General features: G+C 49.4%; 1 protein-coding gene across 3 annotated transcripts in view; it reads left to right on the top strand.

Annotated features, from left to right (window-relative positions):
- LOC141048538 (potassium voltage-gated channel subfamily KQT member 1-like) overlaps positions 1-16,104 on the top strand; it is a 41,861-nt gene extending 25,757 nt beyond the window's left edge. Inside the window, exons 4-18 of one of the 3 annotated variants that reach the window (XM_073544234.1) lie at positions 2,096-2,222; positions 2,629-2,707; positions 4,454-4,550; positions 4,700-4,840; positions 5,016-5,126; positions 5,223-5,318; positions 5,385-5,513; positions 8,562-8,763; positions 9,027-9,086; positions 9,174-9,288; positions 10,749-10,824; positions 10,937-11,031; positions 11,472-11,512; positions 13,126-13,187; positions 13,940-16,104. In XM_073544234.1, coding sequence (XP_073400335.1) covers positions 2,096-2,222; positions 2,629-2,707; positions 4,454-4,550; positions 4,700-4,840; positions 5,016-5,126; positions 5,223-5,318; positions 5,385-5,513; positions 8,562-8,763; positions 9,027-9,086; positions 9,174-9,288; positions 10,749-10,824; positions 10,937-11,031; positions 11,472-11,512; positions 13,126-13,187; positions 13,940-14,098 — 1,590 coding nt within the window. In that variant the 3' untranslated portion in view covers positions 14,099-16,104. Of the gene's footprint in view, positions 1-2,095; positions 2,223-2,628; positions 2,712-4,453; positions 4,610-4,699; positions 4,841-5,015; positions 5,127-5,222; positions 5,319-5,384; positions 5,514-8,561; positions 8,764-9,026; positions 9,087-9,173; positions 9,289-10,748; positions 10,825-10,936; positions 11,032-11,471; positions 11,513-13,125; positions 13,188-13,939 lie in introns of all 3 variants that reach the window. The other 2 variants (XM_073544232.1, XM_073544233.1) reach the window with 2 other exon arrangements.
- Positions 16,105-17,125: the final 1,021 nt, after the last annotated feature.

Raw genomic sequence — 17,125 nt, 5'->3', positions numbered from 1 at the left:
TCTGCTGTTACAGGCAGGTGTCAGTGATCGGAGCTGCTCTGATCTCTGCTGTTACAGGCAGGTGTCACTGATCAGAGCTGCTCTGATCTCTGCTGTTACATGCAGGTGTCAGTGATCGGAGCTGCTCTGATCTCTGCTGTTACAGGCAGGTGTCGGGGTTGGTGCTGCTCTGATCTCAGCTGTTACAGGCAGGTGTCAGTGATCGGAGCTGCTCTGATCTCTGCTGTTACAGGCAGGTGTCAGTGATCGGAGCTGCTCTGATCTCAGCTGTTACAGGCAGGTGTCAGTGATCGGAGCTGCTCTGATCTCTGCTGTTACAGGCAGGTGTCACTGATCAGAGCTGCTCTGATCTCTGCTGTTACAGGCAGGTGTCGGTGGTTGGTGCTGCTCTGATCTCAGCTGTTACAGGCAGGTGGCAGTGATCGGAGCTGCTCTGATCTCTGCTGTTACAGGCAGGTGTCAGTGATTGGAGCTGCTCTGATCTCTGCTGTTACAGGCAGGTGTCGGTGATTGGAGCTGTTCTGATCTTGGCTGTTACAGGCAGGTGTCAGTGATCGGAGCTGCTCTGATCTCTGCTGTTACAGGCAGGTGTCGGTCATTGGAGCTGCTCTGATCTCAGCTGTTACAGGCAGGTGTCGGTCATTGGAGCTGCTCTGATCTCAGCTGTTACAGGCAGGTGTCGGTCATTGGAGCTGCTCTGATCTCTGCTGTTACAGGCAGGTGTCGGTGATCGGAGCTGCTCTGATCTCTGCTGTTACAGGCAGGTGTCACTGATCAGAGCTGCTCTGATCTCTGCTGTTACAGGCAGGTGTCGGTGGTTGGTGCTGCTCTGATCTCAGCTGTTACAGGCAGGTGTCAGTGATCGGAGCTGCTCTGATCTCTGCTGTTACAGGCAGGTGTCAGTGATTGGAGCTGCTCTGATATCTGCTGTTACAGGCAGGTGTCGGTGATTGGAGCTGCTCTGATCTTGGCTGTTACAGGCAGGTGTGAGTGATCGGAGCTGCTCTGATCTCTGCTGTTACAGGCAGGTGTCGGTCATTGGAGCTGCTCTGATCTCAGCTGTTACAGGCAGGTGTCGGTCATTGGAGCTGCTCTGATCTCAGCTGTTACAGGCAGGTGTCAGTCATTGGAGCTGCTCTGATCTCTGCTGTTACAGGCAGGTGTCGGTGATCGGAGCTGCTCTGATCTCTGCTGTTACAGGCAGGTGTCAGTGATCAGAGGTGCTCTGATCTCAGCTGTTACAGGCAGGTGTCAGTGATCAGAACTGCTCTGATCTTGGCTGTTACAGGCTGGTGTCAGTGATCGGAACTGCTCTGATCTCTGCTGTTACAGGCAGGTGTCAGTGATCGGAGCTGCTCTGATCTCAGCTGTTAGAGGCAGGTGTCAGTGATCAGAGCTGCACTTGTCTTGGCTGTTACAGGCAGCTGTCAGTGATCGGAGCTGCTCTGATCTCAGCTGTTACAGGCAGGTGTCAGTGATCGGAGCTGCTCTGATCTCTGCTGTTACAGGCAGGTGTCAGTGATCGGTGCTGCTCTCGTCTCAGCTGTTACAGACAGGTGTCAGTGATCGGTACTGCTCTGATCTCTGCTGTTACAGGCAGGTGTCAGTGATCAGTGCTGCTCTCGTCTCAGCTGTTACAGACTGGTGTCAGTGATCGTTGCTGCTCTGATCTCTGCTGTTACAGGCAGGTGTCAGTGATCGGAGCTGCTCTGATCTCTGCTGTTACAGACAGGTGTCAGTGATCGGAGCTGCTCTGATCTCTGCTGTTACAGGCAGGTGTCGGTGATCGGAGCTGCTCTGATCTCTGCTGTTACAGACAGATGTCAGTGATCGTAGCTGCTCTGATCTCTGCTGTTACAGGCAGGTGTCGGTGATCGGAGCTGCTCTGATCTCTGCTGTTACAGACAGATGTCAGTGATCGGAGCTGTTCTGATCTCTGCTGTTACGGGCATGCAGCGCAGCTTCTGAGCCTGTCCCATATACGAATATATTGGGAAGAGGTTAACGTCCGCCATGCTAATAAAGGTTGTCACCTCAAGACCTTATATTGGCACAGTGCCCCCCGATGGTCTCTTTAACCATTTCTCTCTTGCAGGAGATCGTCCTGGTGGTCTTCTTTGGTGCTGAGTACCTGGTGAGGCTGTGGTCCGCCGGCTGTCGCAGTAAATACGTTGGATTCAAGGGGCGGATTCGTTTTGCCCGGAAGCCCATCTCTATAATTGGTGAGCGGCCATGTTGGATGTACCGTTTGGCTGTAGGGTCACTCGGTCACACGAGTCGCCCGTCAGGCAGATGTATTAGGAAAGAGACAGATGCTGCTGATGGATTAGCTGAGTATGGTGGTTTTGGTGACAGACACACTGCGGTCTGGTGTCTCCCAGGGGTGTAGAGGCAGCAGCGACACCGGGGTCCCGGGGCCACGGACGGCAGATAAGCCCCTCAGCCACATAAGACCCCGCTATTATATGTGCCCCACATAGTATAAAGCGGGGGAAGGTGCCAGGAGTCAAGGGAGCCTTCACCAGGGTCCCCAATCCTGAGGCTTCTCCCCCCAGGTATCACCCAACCTCCAGCTCCATTTACCAAAACGTGAGACCAGAAATCCACAAATTACCTCTCCTCCTCCAGATCTCATCGTGGTCATCGCCTCCATCATTGTCCTCAGTGTGGGCTCCAATGGCCAGGTCTTCGCCACGTCTGCCATTAGGTTGGTGAGTTTATTGGGCTCCAGGATTCACATAAAGAAAGAGTTCAGCAGAATAGTGAGTGCAGCTCTGGGGTATAATACAGGATGTAACTCAGGATCAGTAATGTAATGTATGTACACAGTGACTGCACCAGCAGAATAGTGAGTGCAGCTCTGGGGTATAATACAGGATGTAACTCAGGATCAGTAATGTAATGTATGTACACAGTGACTGCACCAGCAGAATTGTGAGTGCAGCTCTGGGGTATAATACAGGATGTAACTCAGGATCAGTAATGTAATGTATGTACACAGTGACTGCACCAGCAGAATAGTGAGTGCAGCTCTGGGGTATAATACAGGATGTCACTCAGGATCAGTAATGTATGTACACAGTGACTGCACCAGCAGAATAGTGAGTGCAGCTCTGGAGTATAATACAGGATGTAACTCAGGATCATTAATGTAATGTATGTACACACTGACTGAACCAGCAGAATAGTGAGTGCAGCTCTGGAGTACAATACAGGATGTAACTCAGGATCAGTAATGTAATGTATGTACACAGTGACTGCACCAGCAGAATAGTGAGTGCAGCTCTGGAGTATAATACAGGAGGTAACTCAGGATCAGTAATGTATGTACACAGTGACTGCACCAGCAGAATAGTGAGTGCAGCTCTGGGGTATAATACAGTATGTAACTCAGGATCAGTAATGTAAGTACACAGTGACTGCACCAGCAGAATAGTGAGTGCAGCTCTGGGGTATAATACAGTATGTAACTCCGTGTCAGTAATGTAATGTATGTACACAGTGACTGCACCAGCAGAATAGTGAGTGCAGCTCTGGGGTATAATACAGGATGTCACTCAGGATCAGTAATGTATGTACACAGTGACTGCACCAGCAGAATAGTGAGTGCAGCTCTGGAGTATAATACAGGATGTAACTCAGGATCATTAATGTAATGTATGTACACACTGACTGAACCAGCAGAATAGTGAGTGCAGCTCTGGAGTACAATACAGGATGTAACTCAGGATCAGTAATGTAATGTATGTACACAGTGACTGCACCAGCAGAATAGTGAGTGCAGCTCTGGAGTATAATACAGGAGGTAACTCAGGATCAGTAATGTATGTACACAGTGACTGCACCAGCAGAATAGTGAGTGCAGCTCTGGGGTATAATACAGTATGTAACTCAGGATCAGTAATGTAAGTACACAGTGACTGCACCAGCAGAATAGTGAGTGCAGCTCTGGGGTATAATACAGTATGTAACTCCGTGTCAGTAATGTAATGTATGTACACAGTGACTGCACCAGCAGAATAGTGAGTGCAGCTCTGGGGTATAATACAGGATGTAACTCAGGATCAGTAATGTAATGTATGTACACAGTGACTGCACCAGCAGAATAGTGAGTGCAGCTCTGGGGTATAATACAGGATGTAACTCAGGATCAGTAATGTAATGTATGTACACAGTGACTGCACCAACAGAATAGTGAGTGCAGCTCTGGGGTATAATACAGGATGTAACTCAGGATCAGTAATGTAATGTATGTACACAGTGACTGCACCAGCAGAATAGTGAGTACAGCTCTGGAGTATAATACAGGAGGTAACTCAGGATCAGTAATGTAATGTGTGTACACAGTGACTGCACCAGCAGAATAGTGAGTGCAGCTCTGGATATAATACAAGTGGTCTCTTTGGATTCTGTCTTTTCCTGACGGTTTTCTCATTCTTTCTTCTGTCCTTAGGGGGATTCGGTTTCTGCAGATCCTCCGCATGCTACATGTAGATCGACAGGGGGGAACGTGGAGACTTCTAGGATCTGTCGTGTTCATCCATCGCCAGGTGAGGACATCTCCCAGCAGCCGCCATCCTCCGTTTCAGCCCTTATTCTCACCCTCAGGGTAATGGCCGCCCTGTAATAATCAGAATTTCTTTGTCTTCTGCGGAGATCTCATTCTGTCCTCCCTTCTTGCTCTCCTGCCGTCCTTCAGGAGCTGATCACCACGCTGTACATTGGGTTCTTGGGGCTGATCTTCTCCTCGTACTTCGTCTACCTGGCCGAGAAAGACGCTGTAGATGAGGAAGGGAGGACCGGATTCTCCAGCTACGCCGACGCCCTCTGGTGGGGAGTGGTGAGTATGACTGCGTCTGCTGATATTCTCCACATCTTCTCTAGTCACAGCCAAAGCAGCATTCTCTGCTGCCCCCTGCAGGTAGCCTATGGGAACTGTATCTGTACGGATTCCATATATGCATTGTTCCGCCCCGTACCGCGCCGTATGACCCGGCTCAGTCTCCCTTACACAGGTCACAGTGACAACCATAGGATACGGAGATAAAGTCCCGCAGACCTGGATTGGGAAAACCATCGCTTCCTGCTTCTCCGTCTTTGCCATATCCTTCTTTGCTCTTCCAGCGGTGAGTAGCTTCCATATTGCTTCTCGTTTTCTTCACTGACAGCAAGCAGAGCTTGAATCTTTTCCTAAACCATCATTTCGATCCCTTTTCTCTCAGGGGATTTTGGGCTCCGGTTTTGCTCTGAAGGTTCAGCAGAAACAAAGGCAGAAACATTTCAACAGACAGATCCCGGCAGCGGCGTCACTGATCCAGGTATGGGGTGTTTGGTGCTTGGGGGACGGCGGGTCTTGAATATCATCTCACCTGTCTCCTATGCAGACCCTCTGGAGGTGCTACGCCGCTGAGAAGTCCTACAGCTCCACCGCCACATGGAAAATCTACCTGACCCCCCCAGAACAGGGAAGCAAGACCGCATCGGCGCCACTCAGCCCGGGCACACGGAGACAGGTCTGGGCATTCCTGACAGTTTTCATTCCTACCCAATTTATTTAGAGCAGCCAGATTCACTGGTGATATTCTTAATACCTCCTCTAGGGGGAGCTCACTGAGTACAAATGTATTATAGTATTAAAGGGAAGGTGTAAAAAGCTGAATGTAGTGAGCTCCCCCTAGTGGTGGCTGTATAAATCTGCATGTAGTGAGCTCCCTCTAGAGGTGACTGTATAAATCTATATGTAGTGAGCTCCCTCTAGTGGCGGCTGTATAAATCTATATGTAGTGATCTCTCTCTAGTGGTGGCTGTATAAATCTGCATGTAGTGATCTCCCTCTAGTGGTGGCTGTATAAATATGTATGTAGTCAGCTCCCCCTAGTGGTGGCTGTATAAATCTGTATGTAGTGAGCTCCCTCTAGTAGTGGCTGTATAAATCTGTATGTAGTGAGCTCCCTCTAGTGGTGGCTGTATAAATCTGTATGTAGTCAGCTCCCTCTGGTGGTGGCTGTATAAATCTGCATGTAGTGAGCTCCCTCTAGTGGTGGCTGTATAAATCTGCATGTAGTGATCGCCCCCTAGTGGTGGCTGTATAAATCTGTATGTAGTGAGCTCCCTCTAGTGGTGGCTGTATAAATCTGTATTTAGTGAGCTCCCTCTAGTGGTGGCTGTATAAATCTGTATGTAGTGAGCCCCCCTAGTGGTGGCTGTATAAATCTGCATGTAGTGAGCTCCCCCTAGTGGTGGCTGTATAAATCTGTATGTAGTGAGCTCCCTCTAGTGGTGGCTGTATAAATCTGTATGTAGTGAGCTCCCTCTAGTGGGGACTGTATAAATCTGTGTGTAGTGAGCTCCCTCTGGTGGTGGCTGTTAAAATCTGTGTGTAGTGAGCTCCCTCTAGTGGGGGCTGTATAAATCTGTATGTAGTGAGCTCCCTCTAGTGGGGGCTGTATAAATCTGTATGTAGTGAGCTCCCTCTAGTGGGGGCTGTATAAATCTGTGTGTAGTGAGCTCCCTCTAGTGGTGGCTGTATAAATCTGTATGTAGTGAGTTCCCTCTAATAGTGGCTGTATAAATCTGTATGTAGTGAGCTCCCTCTAGTGGTTGCTGTATAAATCTGTATGTAATGAGCTCACTCTAGTGGGGGCTGTATAAATCTGTGTGTAGTGAGCTCCCTCTGGTGGTGGCTGTATAAATCTGTGTGTAGTGAGCTCCCTCTAGTGGGGGCTGTATAAATCTGTATGTAGTGAGCTCCCTCTAGTGGGGGCTGTATAAATCTGTGTGTAGTGAGATCCCTCTAGTGGGAGCTGTATAAATCTGTGTGTAGTGAGCTCCCTCTGGTGGTGGCTGTATAAATGCATGTAGTGAGCTCCCTCTAGTGGTGGCTGTATAAATCCGCATGTAGTGATTTCCCTCTAGTGGTGGCTGTATAAATCTGTATGTAGTGAGCTCCCTCTAATAGTGGCTGTATAAATCTGTATGTAGTGAGCTCCCTCTAGTGGTTGCTGTATAAATCTGTATGTAATGCGCTCCCTCTAGTGGGGGCTGTATAAATCTGTGTGTAGTGACCTCCCTCTGGTGGTGGCTGTATAAATCTGCATGTAGTGAGCTCCCTCTAGTGGTGGCTGTATAAATCTGTATGTAGTGAGCTCCCTCTAGTGGTGGCTGTATAAATCTGTATGTAGTGAGCCCCACCTAGTGGTGGCTGTATAAATCTGTAGGTAGTGCTCTTCCTCTAGTGGTGGCTGTATAAATCTGTATGTAGTGAGCTCCCTCTAGTAGTTGCTGCATAAATATGTATGTAGTGAGCTCCCTCTAGTGGTGGCTGTATAAATCTGTATGTAGTGAGCTCCCTCTAGTGGGGGCTGTATAAATCTGTGTGTAGTGAGCTCCCTCTGGTGGTGGCTGTATAAATCTGCATGTAGTGAGCTCCCTCTAGTGGAGACTGTATAAATCTGTGTGTAGTGACCTCCCTCTGGTGGTGGCTGTATAAATCTGCATGTAGTGATCTCCCTCTAGTGGGGGCTGTATAAATCTGTATGTAGTGAGCTCCCTCTAGTGGTGGCTGTATAAATCTGTATGTAGTGAGCTCCCTCTAGTGGTGGCTGTATAAATCTGTATGTAGTGAGCTCCCTCTAGTGGTGGCTGTATAAATCTGCATGTAGTGAGCTCCCTCTAGTGGTGGCTGTATAAATCTGTATGTAGTGAGCCCCTTCTAGTGGTGGCTGTATAAATCTGCATGTAGTGATCTCCCTCTAGTGGTGGCTGTATAAATCTCTATGTAGTGAACTCCCTCTAGTGGTGACTGTATAAATCTGCATGTAGTGATCTCCCTCTAGTGGTGGCTGTATAAATCTCTATGTAGTGAACTCCCTCTAGTGGGGGCTGTATAAATCTGTGTGTAGTGACCTCCCTCTGGTGGTGGCTGTATAAATCTGTATGTAGTGAGCTCCCTCTAGTGGTGGCTGTATAAATCTGCATGTAGTGAGCTCCCTCTAGTGGTGGCTGTATAAATCTGTATGTTGTGAGCTCCCTCTAGTCGTGGCTGTTTAAATCTGTATGTAGTGAGCCCCCCCTCCAGTGTTGGCTGTATAAATCTGTAGGTAGTGCTCTCCCTCTAGTGGTGGCTGTATAAATCTGCATGTAGTGAGCTCCCTCTAGTGGTGGCTGTATAAATCTGCATGTAGTGATCTCCCTCTAGTGGTGGCTGTGTAAATCTCTATGTAGTGAGCTCCCTCTAGTGGGGGCTGTATAAATCTGTGTGTAGTGACCTCCCTCTGGTGGTGGCTGTATAAATCTGTATGTAGTGAGCTCCCTCTAGTGGTGGCTGTATAAATCTGTATGTAGTGAGCTCCCTCTAGTGGTGGCTGTATAAATCTGTATGTAGTGAGCTCCCCCTAGTGGTGGCTGTATAAATCTGTATGTAGTGAGGTCCCCCTAGTGGTGGCTGTATAAATCTGTAGTGATCTCCCCCTAGTGGTGGCTGTATAAATCTGTATGTAGTGACCCTCCCCTAGTGGTGGCTGTATAAATTTGATGACTGAAATTCCTTCCTCTTCCCCCAGAACAGAAGAAGTAAGAAGAAGACCAAGTCTGTACACGAGGCCCTTGTCTCCCCCGCAAGTCCTTCACTAGCCCCGCTATGCCTTTCGCCTCTAGCACGGGGGCCCCGAGTCTTCTCCCCGGACAATGCGCTGTCTGTGCCTCACATTACCTATCATCATACGGAGGGCGAGAACAGAGACATGAACTTTCAGGGGCCGACAGGTAGGGGGCAGACATGTGCCACAATAAATGTAATGCCAGACATGTGCTGTCCCTTTAAATTTCCCCTTTAGCTTCCCCTCTATCAGCTATAGTCATGTGGATGGCGACACCTAGTGGCCCTTGTTGGTAATGCAGCCTAATTATGCATGGCTCCATCCATAGTTCTCCCAGCTGTGGATGTCTCTGAAGTCTCGTGCTCGGTGACATTTCCCGGCGTCTCTGTCACCTTCTGTCTCTTCCTCTTCTCTTCCTCTCTGTAACAGGTCGCTGTAGGTCCTGGTCTACCCTCTCTATCTGCACGTCTCTTACCTCCTCGGTACAAGGTATAGTGCATGAAAACCGTAAAATTCCAACCAGAAGAATTGTGTTTGCAGCTTTGGCTGTGATTGGAGTAATTCATTTATCTACAGGGAGAGGTCGAGCGGACGGATCTCTGCCAGATATTTCCAGGACTAACAGCTACACTGACGACATGGACGCCATGAGCGAGGAGAGCTCCCTGCCGGCGGTGACCGAGATATCCCAGTAAGGCTCAGGGGGAGGGAAGGGGTTAATCTGCCGATATCGGAAAGGGGGGCGCCAAGAAGAAGCCGCATGTTACAGGGTATATTATACTCCCACCTCTGGTGCTAAAAAACATCCATCTTGTAAAAAAGGACGGAGCTGCAGCAGCTCTCACTCTTTGCTGCGAGAGGGAGTGAAGAGATTCATTTATGCTTTAGAAATGAGGGTCAACGTCTTTTTTTTTTTCATAATCAGCGCCACTGACGTCCATGTGGCTGCTCCAGGTACTGCAGCCGAAGTAAATGCAGCTAAGCTGCTGTTCCATATACAGCCACAAGGACATGAGAGGCGCTGTTCCTGAGCACCCTGTGCCTTCTGCTTAGTGACCCCTAAGTACATGCGTCTGCTCCGTCTGATGCCCGCACCGTGTAATCGCTGTTCTTTATCCCCCCTGGCAGCACCATGAGCAGGTGAGGGTCTGCCCAGGAAGAAGAGGTATAAAAGTGGAACTCCATATCCGTGTTTTCTTGGGTTTCACGCTAGCTCTCGGCGAAGGAGACTTTTTTTCCCATTCAGAGGCTGAAAGCTTGTCGTAACCTCCTTCTGCTCACACGGCTGAGGGTTTGTTACAGTTGCAGACCGGGACACATTTCTCTTCTATCATGGGCTCCTGCTGTGTGAGCAGGACTAGTTTGTTTGGTTTTCATTTACTGACAGCTACTGTGATGGTGGAGGACAAAGCACAAATTATTCTGGGAAGTGCTGGAGGTCAGGGATTCAGGAAACAATTTGAAAACAGAAATGAAGAATCCGCTTTTATACCCGAGCTCCTGTGCTTTGCAGTGTGAGCGTGCTCCGAGTGTGCATGCAGCCTCTGTGTGGCCTTAATTTACTGTTCCAACCTTCTGGTGTTCCCCTCTCCCATTATTCTGCTGAACTGAATAAAGTGGCCTAATATCTATTCAGGCCTAACACAAGGGGGCGCTCATTCCTACTGATTCCAATCTTCCAATCAAGTCTTCTCTAGTGGTGTCTGTGCTGCGGCACTCAGCTTTGTGACTGTGGTGTGGCACTCAGCTGTGTGTCTGTGCTGCTGTATTCAGTTGTGTGTCTGTGCTGCTGTATTCAGTTGTGTGTCTGTGCTGCGGTACTTAGCACTGCAACACAGATACTCAGCTAAGTACTGCAACACAGATACACAGCTAAGTACCGCAGCACAGACACACAGCTGTGGCTGTGCTGCCGTACTTAGCTGTGTGTCTGTGCTGCAGCACTTGCCTGTGTGTGATCTTCACGTGTTATTTCCATTGCAATATCAGTAATACCGCAGTATTGACCTCGGGCTCCTTCCCCGTCCCCCACTGGTTATACCACCGCCATCATTAGCACTAACCCCCATCACTCCCACAGCCGGCACCAGTACTACAACCCCCACTATACTTATACTTACAATTTCTCCAGCGTGTGTTATTGTGTTGCAGATTGACAGACGCGCACCGGATGGCAGTGAAGGTCACCCGCCGCATGCAGTACTTTGTTGCCCGCAGGAAATTCCAGGTACGAGACGGAGCTCGGTGTAAGTGCTGCAGCTCCAGTGTTATATACCGCCTGACCGTGCACCGCCCGCCGCAGCCTTCACACTTTCCTCTCTGGTCCCTTTTCTTCCCAGCAAGCTCGGAAACCGTACGACGTCCGGGACGTGATCGAGCAGTATTCCCAGGGACACCTGAACATGATGGTGCGGATCAAGGAGCTGCAGAGGAGGTGAAAGCTTAGTCTGTGCACAGCTCTGCTTGCTGTCAGTGAGTGGGAAGACTCTGCTCGGCCTTCTCACAGCTGCTTGTTTGTCACAGTTGTACCCAGTTGAGACGACCCTCGGTGATCGGACACACCGGAAATCATTTATGACATTTTCTCAGCACTGATCCATTGTATCATTCTGGAGATTACCAGCCTGGATGCAATTGTAACAATCCCTCAGCTCTGACAAGTTCAAGCAGAGATCTTATCTGTTGTGTGAATGGGAACCAGAACGTACATTGTAAGGTTGTGGAGCTGTGCTTCCATACTGATCTATACCGTGTCCTCGCCTTCCTGTCCTGCGGAGATCAGCGGCGCCGGATGCACGTTGTGACGGGATGGATCTCGCATGTCTGCGGCCGCGCTGCCATTAGTCGCACTCATAATTATCCGTCTCTTCACAGACTGGACCATTCCCTGGGGAAGCCGGGCCTCTTCCTGCCAGGTACCATCCTGACTGCCATTTAGCGTGGGGATCACTGCGGTAACCATCACAGGGGGCACAAGTTGGGGATGACTCAAACTCTAGAGTCCCCAGGGTCCCTCTACTGAGTAAAGGTACCAGTACAACTGTACGATGTACACAGGACCCATGCAGAAGAAAGGATTTACATCTGGACCCAGAATATCTAACAGGAAAAAGAAAAGGCTCTAGAGAAATGTGCACATAATACCGCCATACAGTGTGCACATAATACCGCCATACAGTGTGCACATAATACCGCCATACAGTGTGCACACAATACCGCCATACAGTGTGCACATAATACCGCCATACAGTGCGCATATAATACTGCCATACAGTGTGCACATAATACTGCCATACAGTGTGCACACAATACTGCCATACAGCATGCACACAATACCGCCATACAGTGCGCATATACCGCCATACAGTGTGCAAATAATACCGCCATACAGTGCGCATATAATACTGCCATACAGTGTGCACATAATACTGCAAGATGTGTGCACACAATACTGCCATACAGTGTGCACACAATACTGCCATACAGTGTGCACACAATACTGCCATACAGTGTGCACACAATACTGCCATACAGTGTGCACACAATACCGCCATACAGTGTGCAAATAATACCGCCATACAGTGTGCAAATAATACCGCCATACAGTGCGCATATAATACTGCCATACAGTGTGCACATAATACTGCAAGATGTGTGCACACAATACTGCCATATAGTGTGCACACAATACTGCCATACAGTGTGCACACAATACCGCCATACAGTGCGCATATAATACCGCCATACAGTGCGCATATAATACCGCCATACAGTGTGCAAATAATACCGCCATTAAGTGTGCATATAATACTGCCATACAGTGTGCATATAATATCTCCATTAAGTGTGCAAATAATACCGCCATTAAGTGTGCATATAATACCGCCATTAATACAGTATGCACATATTACCACCATACAGTGTGCACATAATACCGCCATACAGTATGCATATAATATTGATATTTAGTGTGCAGATATTACCGTATAATGTGCATATAATACCGCCATACAGTGTGCACATAATACCGCCATACAGTGTGCACATAATACCGCCATACAGTGTGCACATAATACCGCCATACAGTGTGCACATAATACTGCCATACAGTGTGCACATAATACTACCATACAGTATGCATATAATACTGCCATACAGTGTGTATATAATACCGCCATACAGTGTGCACATAATACCTCCATTAATTGTGCATATAATACTGCAATACAGTGTGCACATATTACCGCCATACAGTGTGCACATAATACTATAATACCGCCATACAGTGTGCACACAATACCGCCATACAGTATGCATAGAATACTGCCGTACAGTGTGCACATAATACCGCCATACAGTGTATATACAGAGTACCGCCATACCGTGCCCATTGCTGTATAGTGCTGTACCCTCCGATCCGCTATGATTCCTACATTGCCATCAGTCTGACGGGCCCCGGTTTGCGGTTGCCCCGTGGCCGTTGCCCCTTTTCCTCCCTGTAATCCCCCCTCTCTAATCTTCTCCGCAGAGAAGGGCCTGGACAAGGGCTTCTACACGGTGGGATCGAGGCTCATGCGTCTGGAAGACAAGGTACTAAATCTGACTGCTTATTGTTAAAGGGACCCTCCACCTTTATCCTCTGAGGTGTCTCAGCGATGCGGTGCGATTTCCCTTGAATTAGTGGCACCGCGCGCTGTCTCCATCGTCTTCATAAAGCCCTGATATAACGTGTACGTTAGTCTTTTGTTGCCTGCGTCCCCCCTCGGACCCTTCGCCCTTCACCGTTCTCGCTTCCTCTGGCAGAGGAACATTTTCCCAGGGCTGAATAATACAGCTGAGGATTGAGCCTGGCACACGGAGGGTAGACCTCAGCGCCTCGGCCCCCCTCCCACCATTTACCTCTTGCTCCTGGGAGCACAGAGACCCACTTGGTTGTGTAATTGTGGGGTCTCGCTGGCTGATGAGCTGGAACGAGGTCTGCACACTTGGCAGTGCCACGCAGGTCTGGCATTGCCGGGCAGCTGGATGGGCTGAGTGCGAGTATTGTCTGAGTGTCTAGAAATCAGCCAGACACCCAGCAGAACGAAGCCCCCCGTATACAATGAGCTCAGCGGATTGTTCCCGCGTCACCCCGCAGCTCCTGTCCCCAGATCACCCCCCACAGTAACCACCCGGGCAGCGCAGTGCCAGCAGGCCTTCACAGCAATCACGTGAGCTGTGGGTCCGCTTTCCTCCTTTGCCTGCCGGTCTCCCCTTTTCTCCTCCTGTGTTATGGGGTCACCCTGGTGGTCTCCTTTCTGTGCATTCATTGGTCTCCTATTGTGTCGCCCTCCCATGTCCAGGTTTCACAGATGGACCGTAAGTTGGATGAAATCCTCCGCGCCTTCCGGGCTCAGTTAGTGCTAGAGGAGGACCAGGCGTTGCCTTCAGAGCCTACATCGCCCTCTCCCCACCGGCTGCACCCCTCTCACAGCTCCCCGACTCCCAGCCGACGGTTCTGAGCACCATAGTCTATCTCTTTCAAGGGTCTAGAGACTGAAGCGGCCATCATCACCTGTTACCTGGGCAGCTGTGAAGGTGCTAAGTGTCACCGGGCTCCATTTGTGGCTTCTCAGGACTGGCTCAGTGCTCTACATGTCAACCAGAGCTCAATACGCACCAAGGTGGAGATGCCACACAACCCCATAAGTGGTGCTACATGTTCACCTAACCAATAGACTTCCATAAGAGATGCCACATGAAAGATGCCAGGATCCAGTGGTTGAGAAGGACCAACGCTATGGACTAGATGTGATCTAGAGCGCTGAGCGCTACTATGAGGGAAGCCTCCATCACTGGGAAGAGAATCTGCAAACTTCAGGAATTCCATTACCGGGGAAGAATCCCCCCTTCACTAGGAAGAGAACCTCCATCTCCAGGAGAACCCCTCTTCACAAGGAAGAGAACTTCCATCTCCAGGAGAACCTCCACTACCAGGAAGAGAATCTACAAGCTCCAGGAACCTCTATTACCAGGGGGAGATCCCCCATCACTAGGAAGACAACCAAAACCATTTCAGGGAACCTATAAGCTCCAGGAACCTCCATTACCAGGGAATGAACCCCCTTCACTAGGAAGAGAACTTTCATTTCCATGAGAACCTCCATTACCATGGTGAGTTTCTCCAACACTAGGAAGAGAATCTACAATCTCCAGGAACCTCTATTACCAGGGGGAAAACCCCCGTCACTAGGAAGACAACCATCACCATTGAAGAGAATTTACAAGCTTCAGGAATTCCATTACCAGGGCAAGAACCCCCCTTCACAAGGAAGAGAACCTCCATCTCCATGAGAACCTCCATTACCAGGGTGAGATCCCCCAACACTAGGAAGAGAATCTACAAGCTCTAGGAACCTCCATTACCAGGGGAGAATATCACTAGGAAGACAACCACCATAAGTATGAAGAGAATCTACAAGGTCCAGGGACCTCCATTACTAGGGCCATATTCCCCATCACTCGGAAGAGAACCTCCATCTGCAGGAAGAAAATCTACAATCTTCAGGAGTCCTCATTAACAGGGGGAGAACATCTATCATCAAGATGTGAAACACCATACCCATGAGGACCTCAATTCACCAGGGGAGCATATCCATCACCAGGGGGAGAACCTCTGAACTTCAAAAGCCTCAATAACCAGGAAAAGATCTGCCACAGTCTCCAGAGAGAGAACCTGAATGCTTTAGGAACCTGCATAACCAGGAAGAGAAGTTCTATCAGAAAGAGGAGAACCTCAGTCTTTGGGGAGAGAACCTCCATTACCAAGGAGACAATTGCCAAGCTTCAGGAACCTCCATAACCAACAAGAGATTGTCTATCACCAAGAGGTAAACCTCTATATCAGTCAGAGAGAGCCTCCATCTTCACGAGGAGGACATTCATCACAAGGAACAGACCCCTTTGTCTACTTAACCAAGAAAAGAAGCACCATTACTAGGAAGAGCATTCCCATCTCCAGGAAGAGAACTTCCATCACCAAGAACTGCCCTCTATCCTCAAGCCATAGCCGTCTCCTCCTGGACACTTTGCCTTCTTCTGGGCGGAATCATCTATATATTATGTTATGAATGTCTTTCTTGCACCTGAACCTTCAGAACATTGGACAACCCATGATAAATGGACTATGGGTTCCCTCTCCAGGAGGACGCAGCCCCTTCCCCATGTTCTGACTGTGCACAGATCACCGTGACCTCCGTCCTGATTGAGTATTCAATAGACTTTGTGTACATAGATCTCGGAGTGAGACATTGACGACCCCTCTTCACCACATTTTTAGTGGAGAAAAGGGTTATGAACCCATTTGCCTTATATCGCCCGTAGGTGACCCCTTCCCACTATGTATCTATTCGAGACTCGTCATCATCCATCTGATGAGGCAGACAAAAATCGTTTCCCAACGTATTGATGAAAATATGTAAATGTATGCAAATGAGCCTGACAGGAAATCATTAAAAACGACATAGAGGACACGGCTATGATTGTCTGTGGGGAGGGGGCAGTCCACGGGGTGGTCCTGGGTGCAGTCCCATGTCACCTTTCCTCCCGTTGGTCACAGATGACATGGCAGAGCTCCTGAGGATCCCCTGGGTTGTACATGGTTCGCAGCCGGGGTATCGATCCCCATAGAGGTTGTGGACCCAAAAGGTCCTGCCTTACAGAGGATGGAAGGGTGGGCTGCGGACCGCCCGCTTCATAGCAGTGAGCTGTGCTGTATACTTAAAGCTGCGTGGTGCCCTGGACATTTCCGGGGTGGCCACAGATGGAGAACCTCAGCGTTGGTCCCCCGGGCGCGTTCTTGAAGGTTTATCCTGACAATTCCCCCAACATTACCAATAAACTACAGGTGCCCCTCTTATGCCCAATTCTAATGCCACTGCACAGGATGGAAGGGGCGTGCAGGGATTCGGGCCCAGAGCCTCCATTGTTCTCAGCCCTCCCCCCAAAGTTTCCATTGTTCCCAGGACTTCTTCCATGTAACTTTTTACTGACTGCAGGACCAACCCCCAACCTCCGGGACCCCCTCTAGTCCTGATAATGAAGTAAATGGGGTCAAGGGCAATGCCCTGTACAGAGGGTGCAGAGAACGTGGCCGGGAGGAGGGGGGGCTGCAGCCAATCGGCTAGATCAGTGGATGTTTTCATTCACTGGAAGCAAGCAGAGATTTCGGAAATATCTAAGAACTTTTCTATCTGCGCCGTGGACCTCGGTACATTTCACAGTGACTTTTTATTAAACCACGTCCCTTTCTTTCATGGTCACGTGACCGTTCCTCCGTTGGCTCCCCGCACACGTCTTGGCGCCATTTTCTGAGCCATCGCTGTCACAATGTAACGCAAAAATTGCAAACAAGTCAGTAAAAAGTAAAAGACGTTTGTGCCACAAAAGAGACTCTCCAGCGAAGAACTTTCTGTATCAGGACATAAAGGAGATTTAGAAGTGAGGGATAAAGGGGACGGTTGTTGGCGCCGCGCAGGGGCTGCACCGGG

This window comes from Dendrobates tinctorius, unplaced genomic scaffold (assembly GCF_039654945.1).
Source record: "Dendrobates tinctorius isolate UK_male_01 unplaced genomic scaffold, ASM3965494v1 ptg000136l, whole genome shotgun sequence".
In the NCBI taxonomy this organism is placed as follows: domain Eukaryota; kingdom Metazoa; phylum Chordata; class Amphibia; order Anura; family Dendrobatidae; genus Dendrobates; species Dendrobates tinctorius.
Note: the sequence above shows the minus strand (reverse complement) of the source record. Positions and strands in the feature narration are given on the sequence as shown.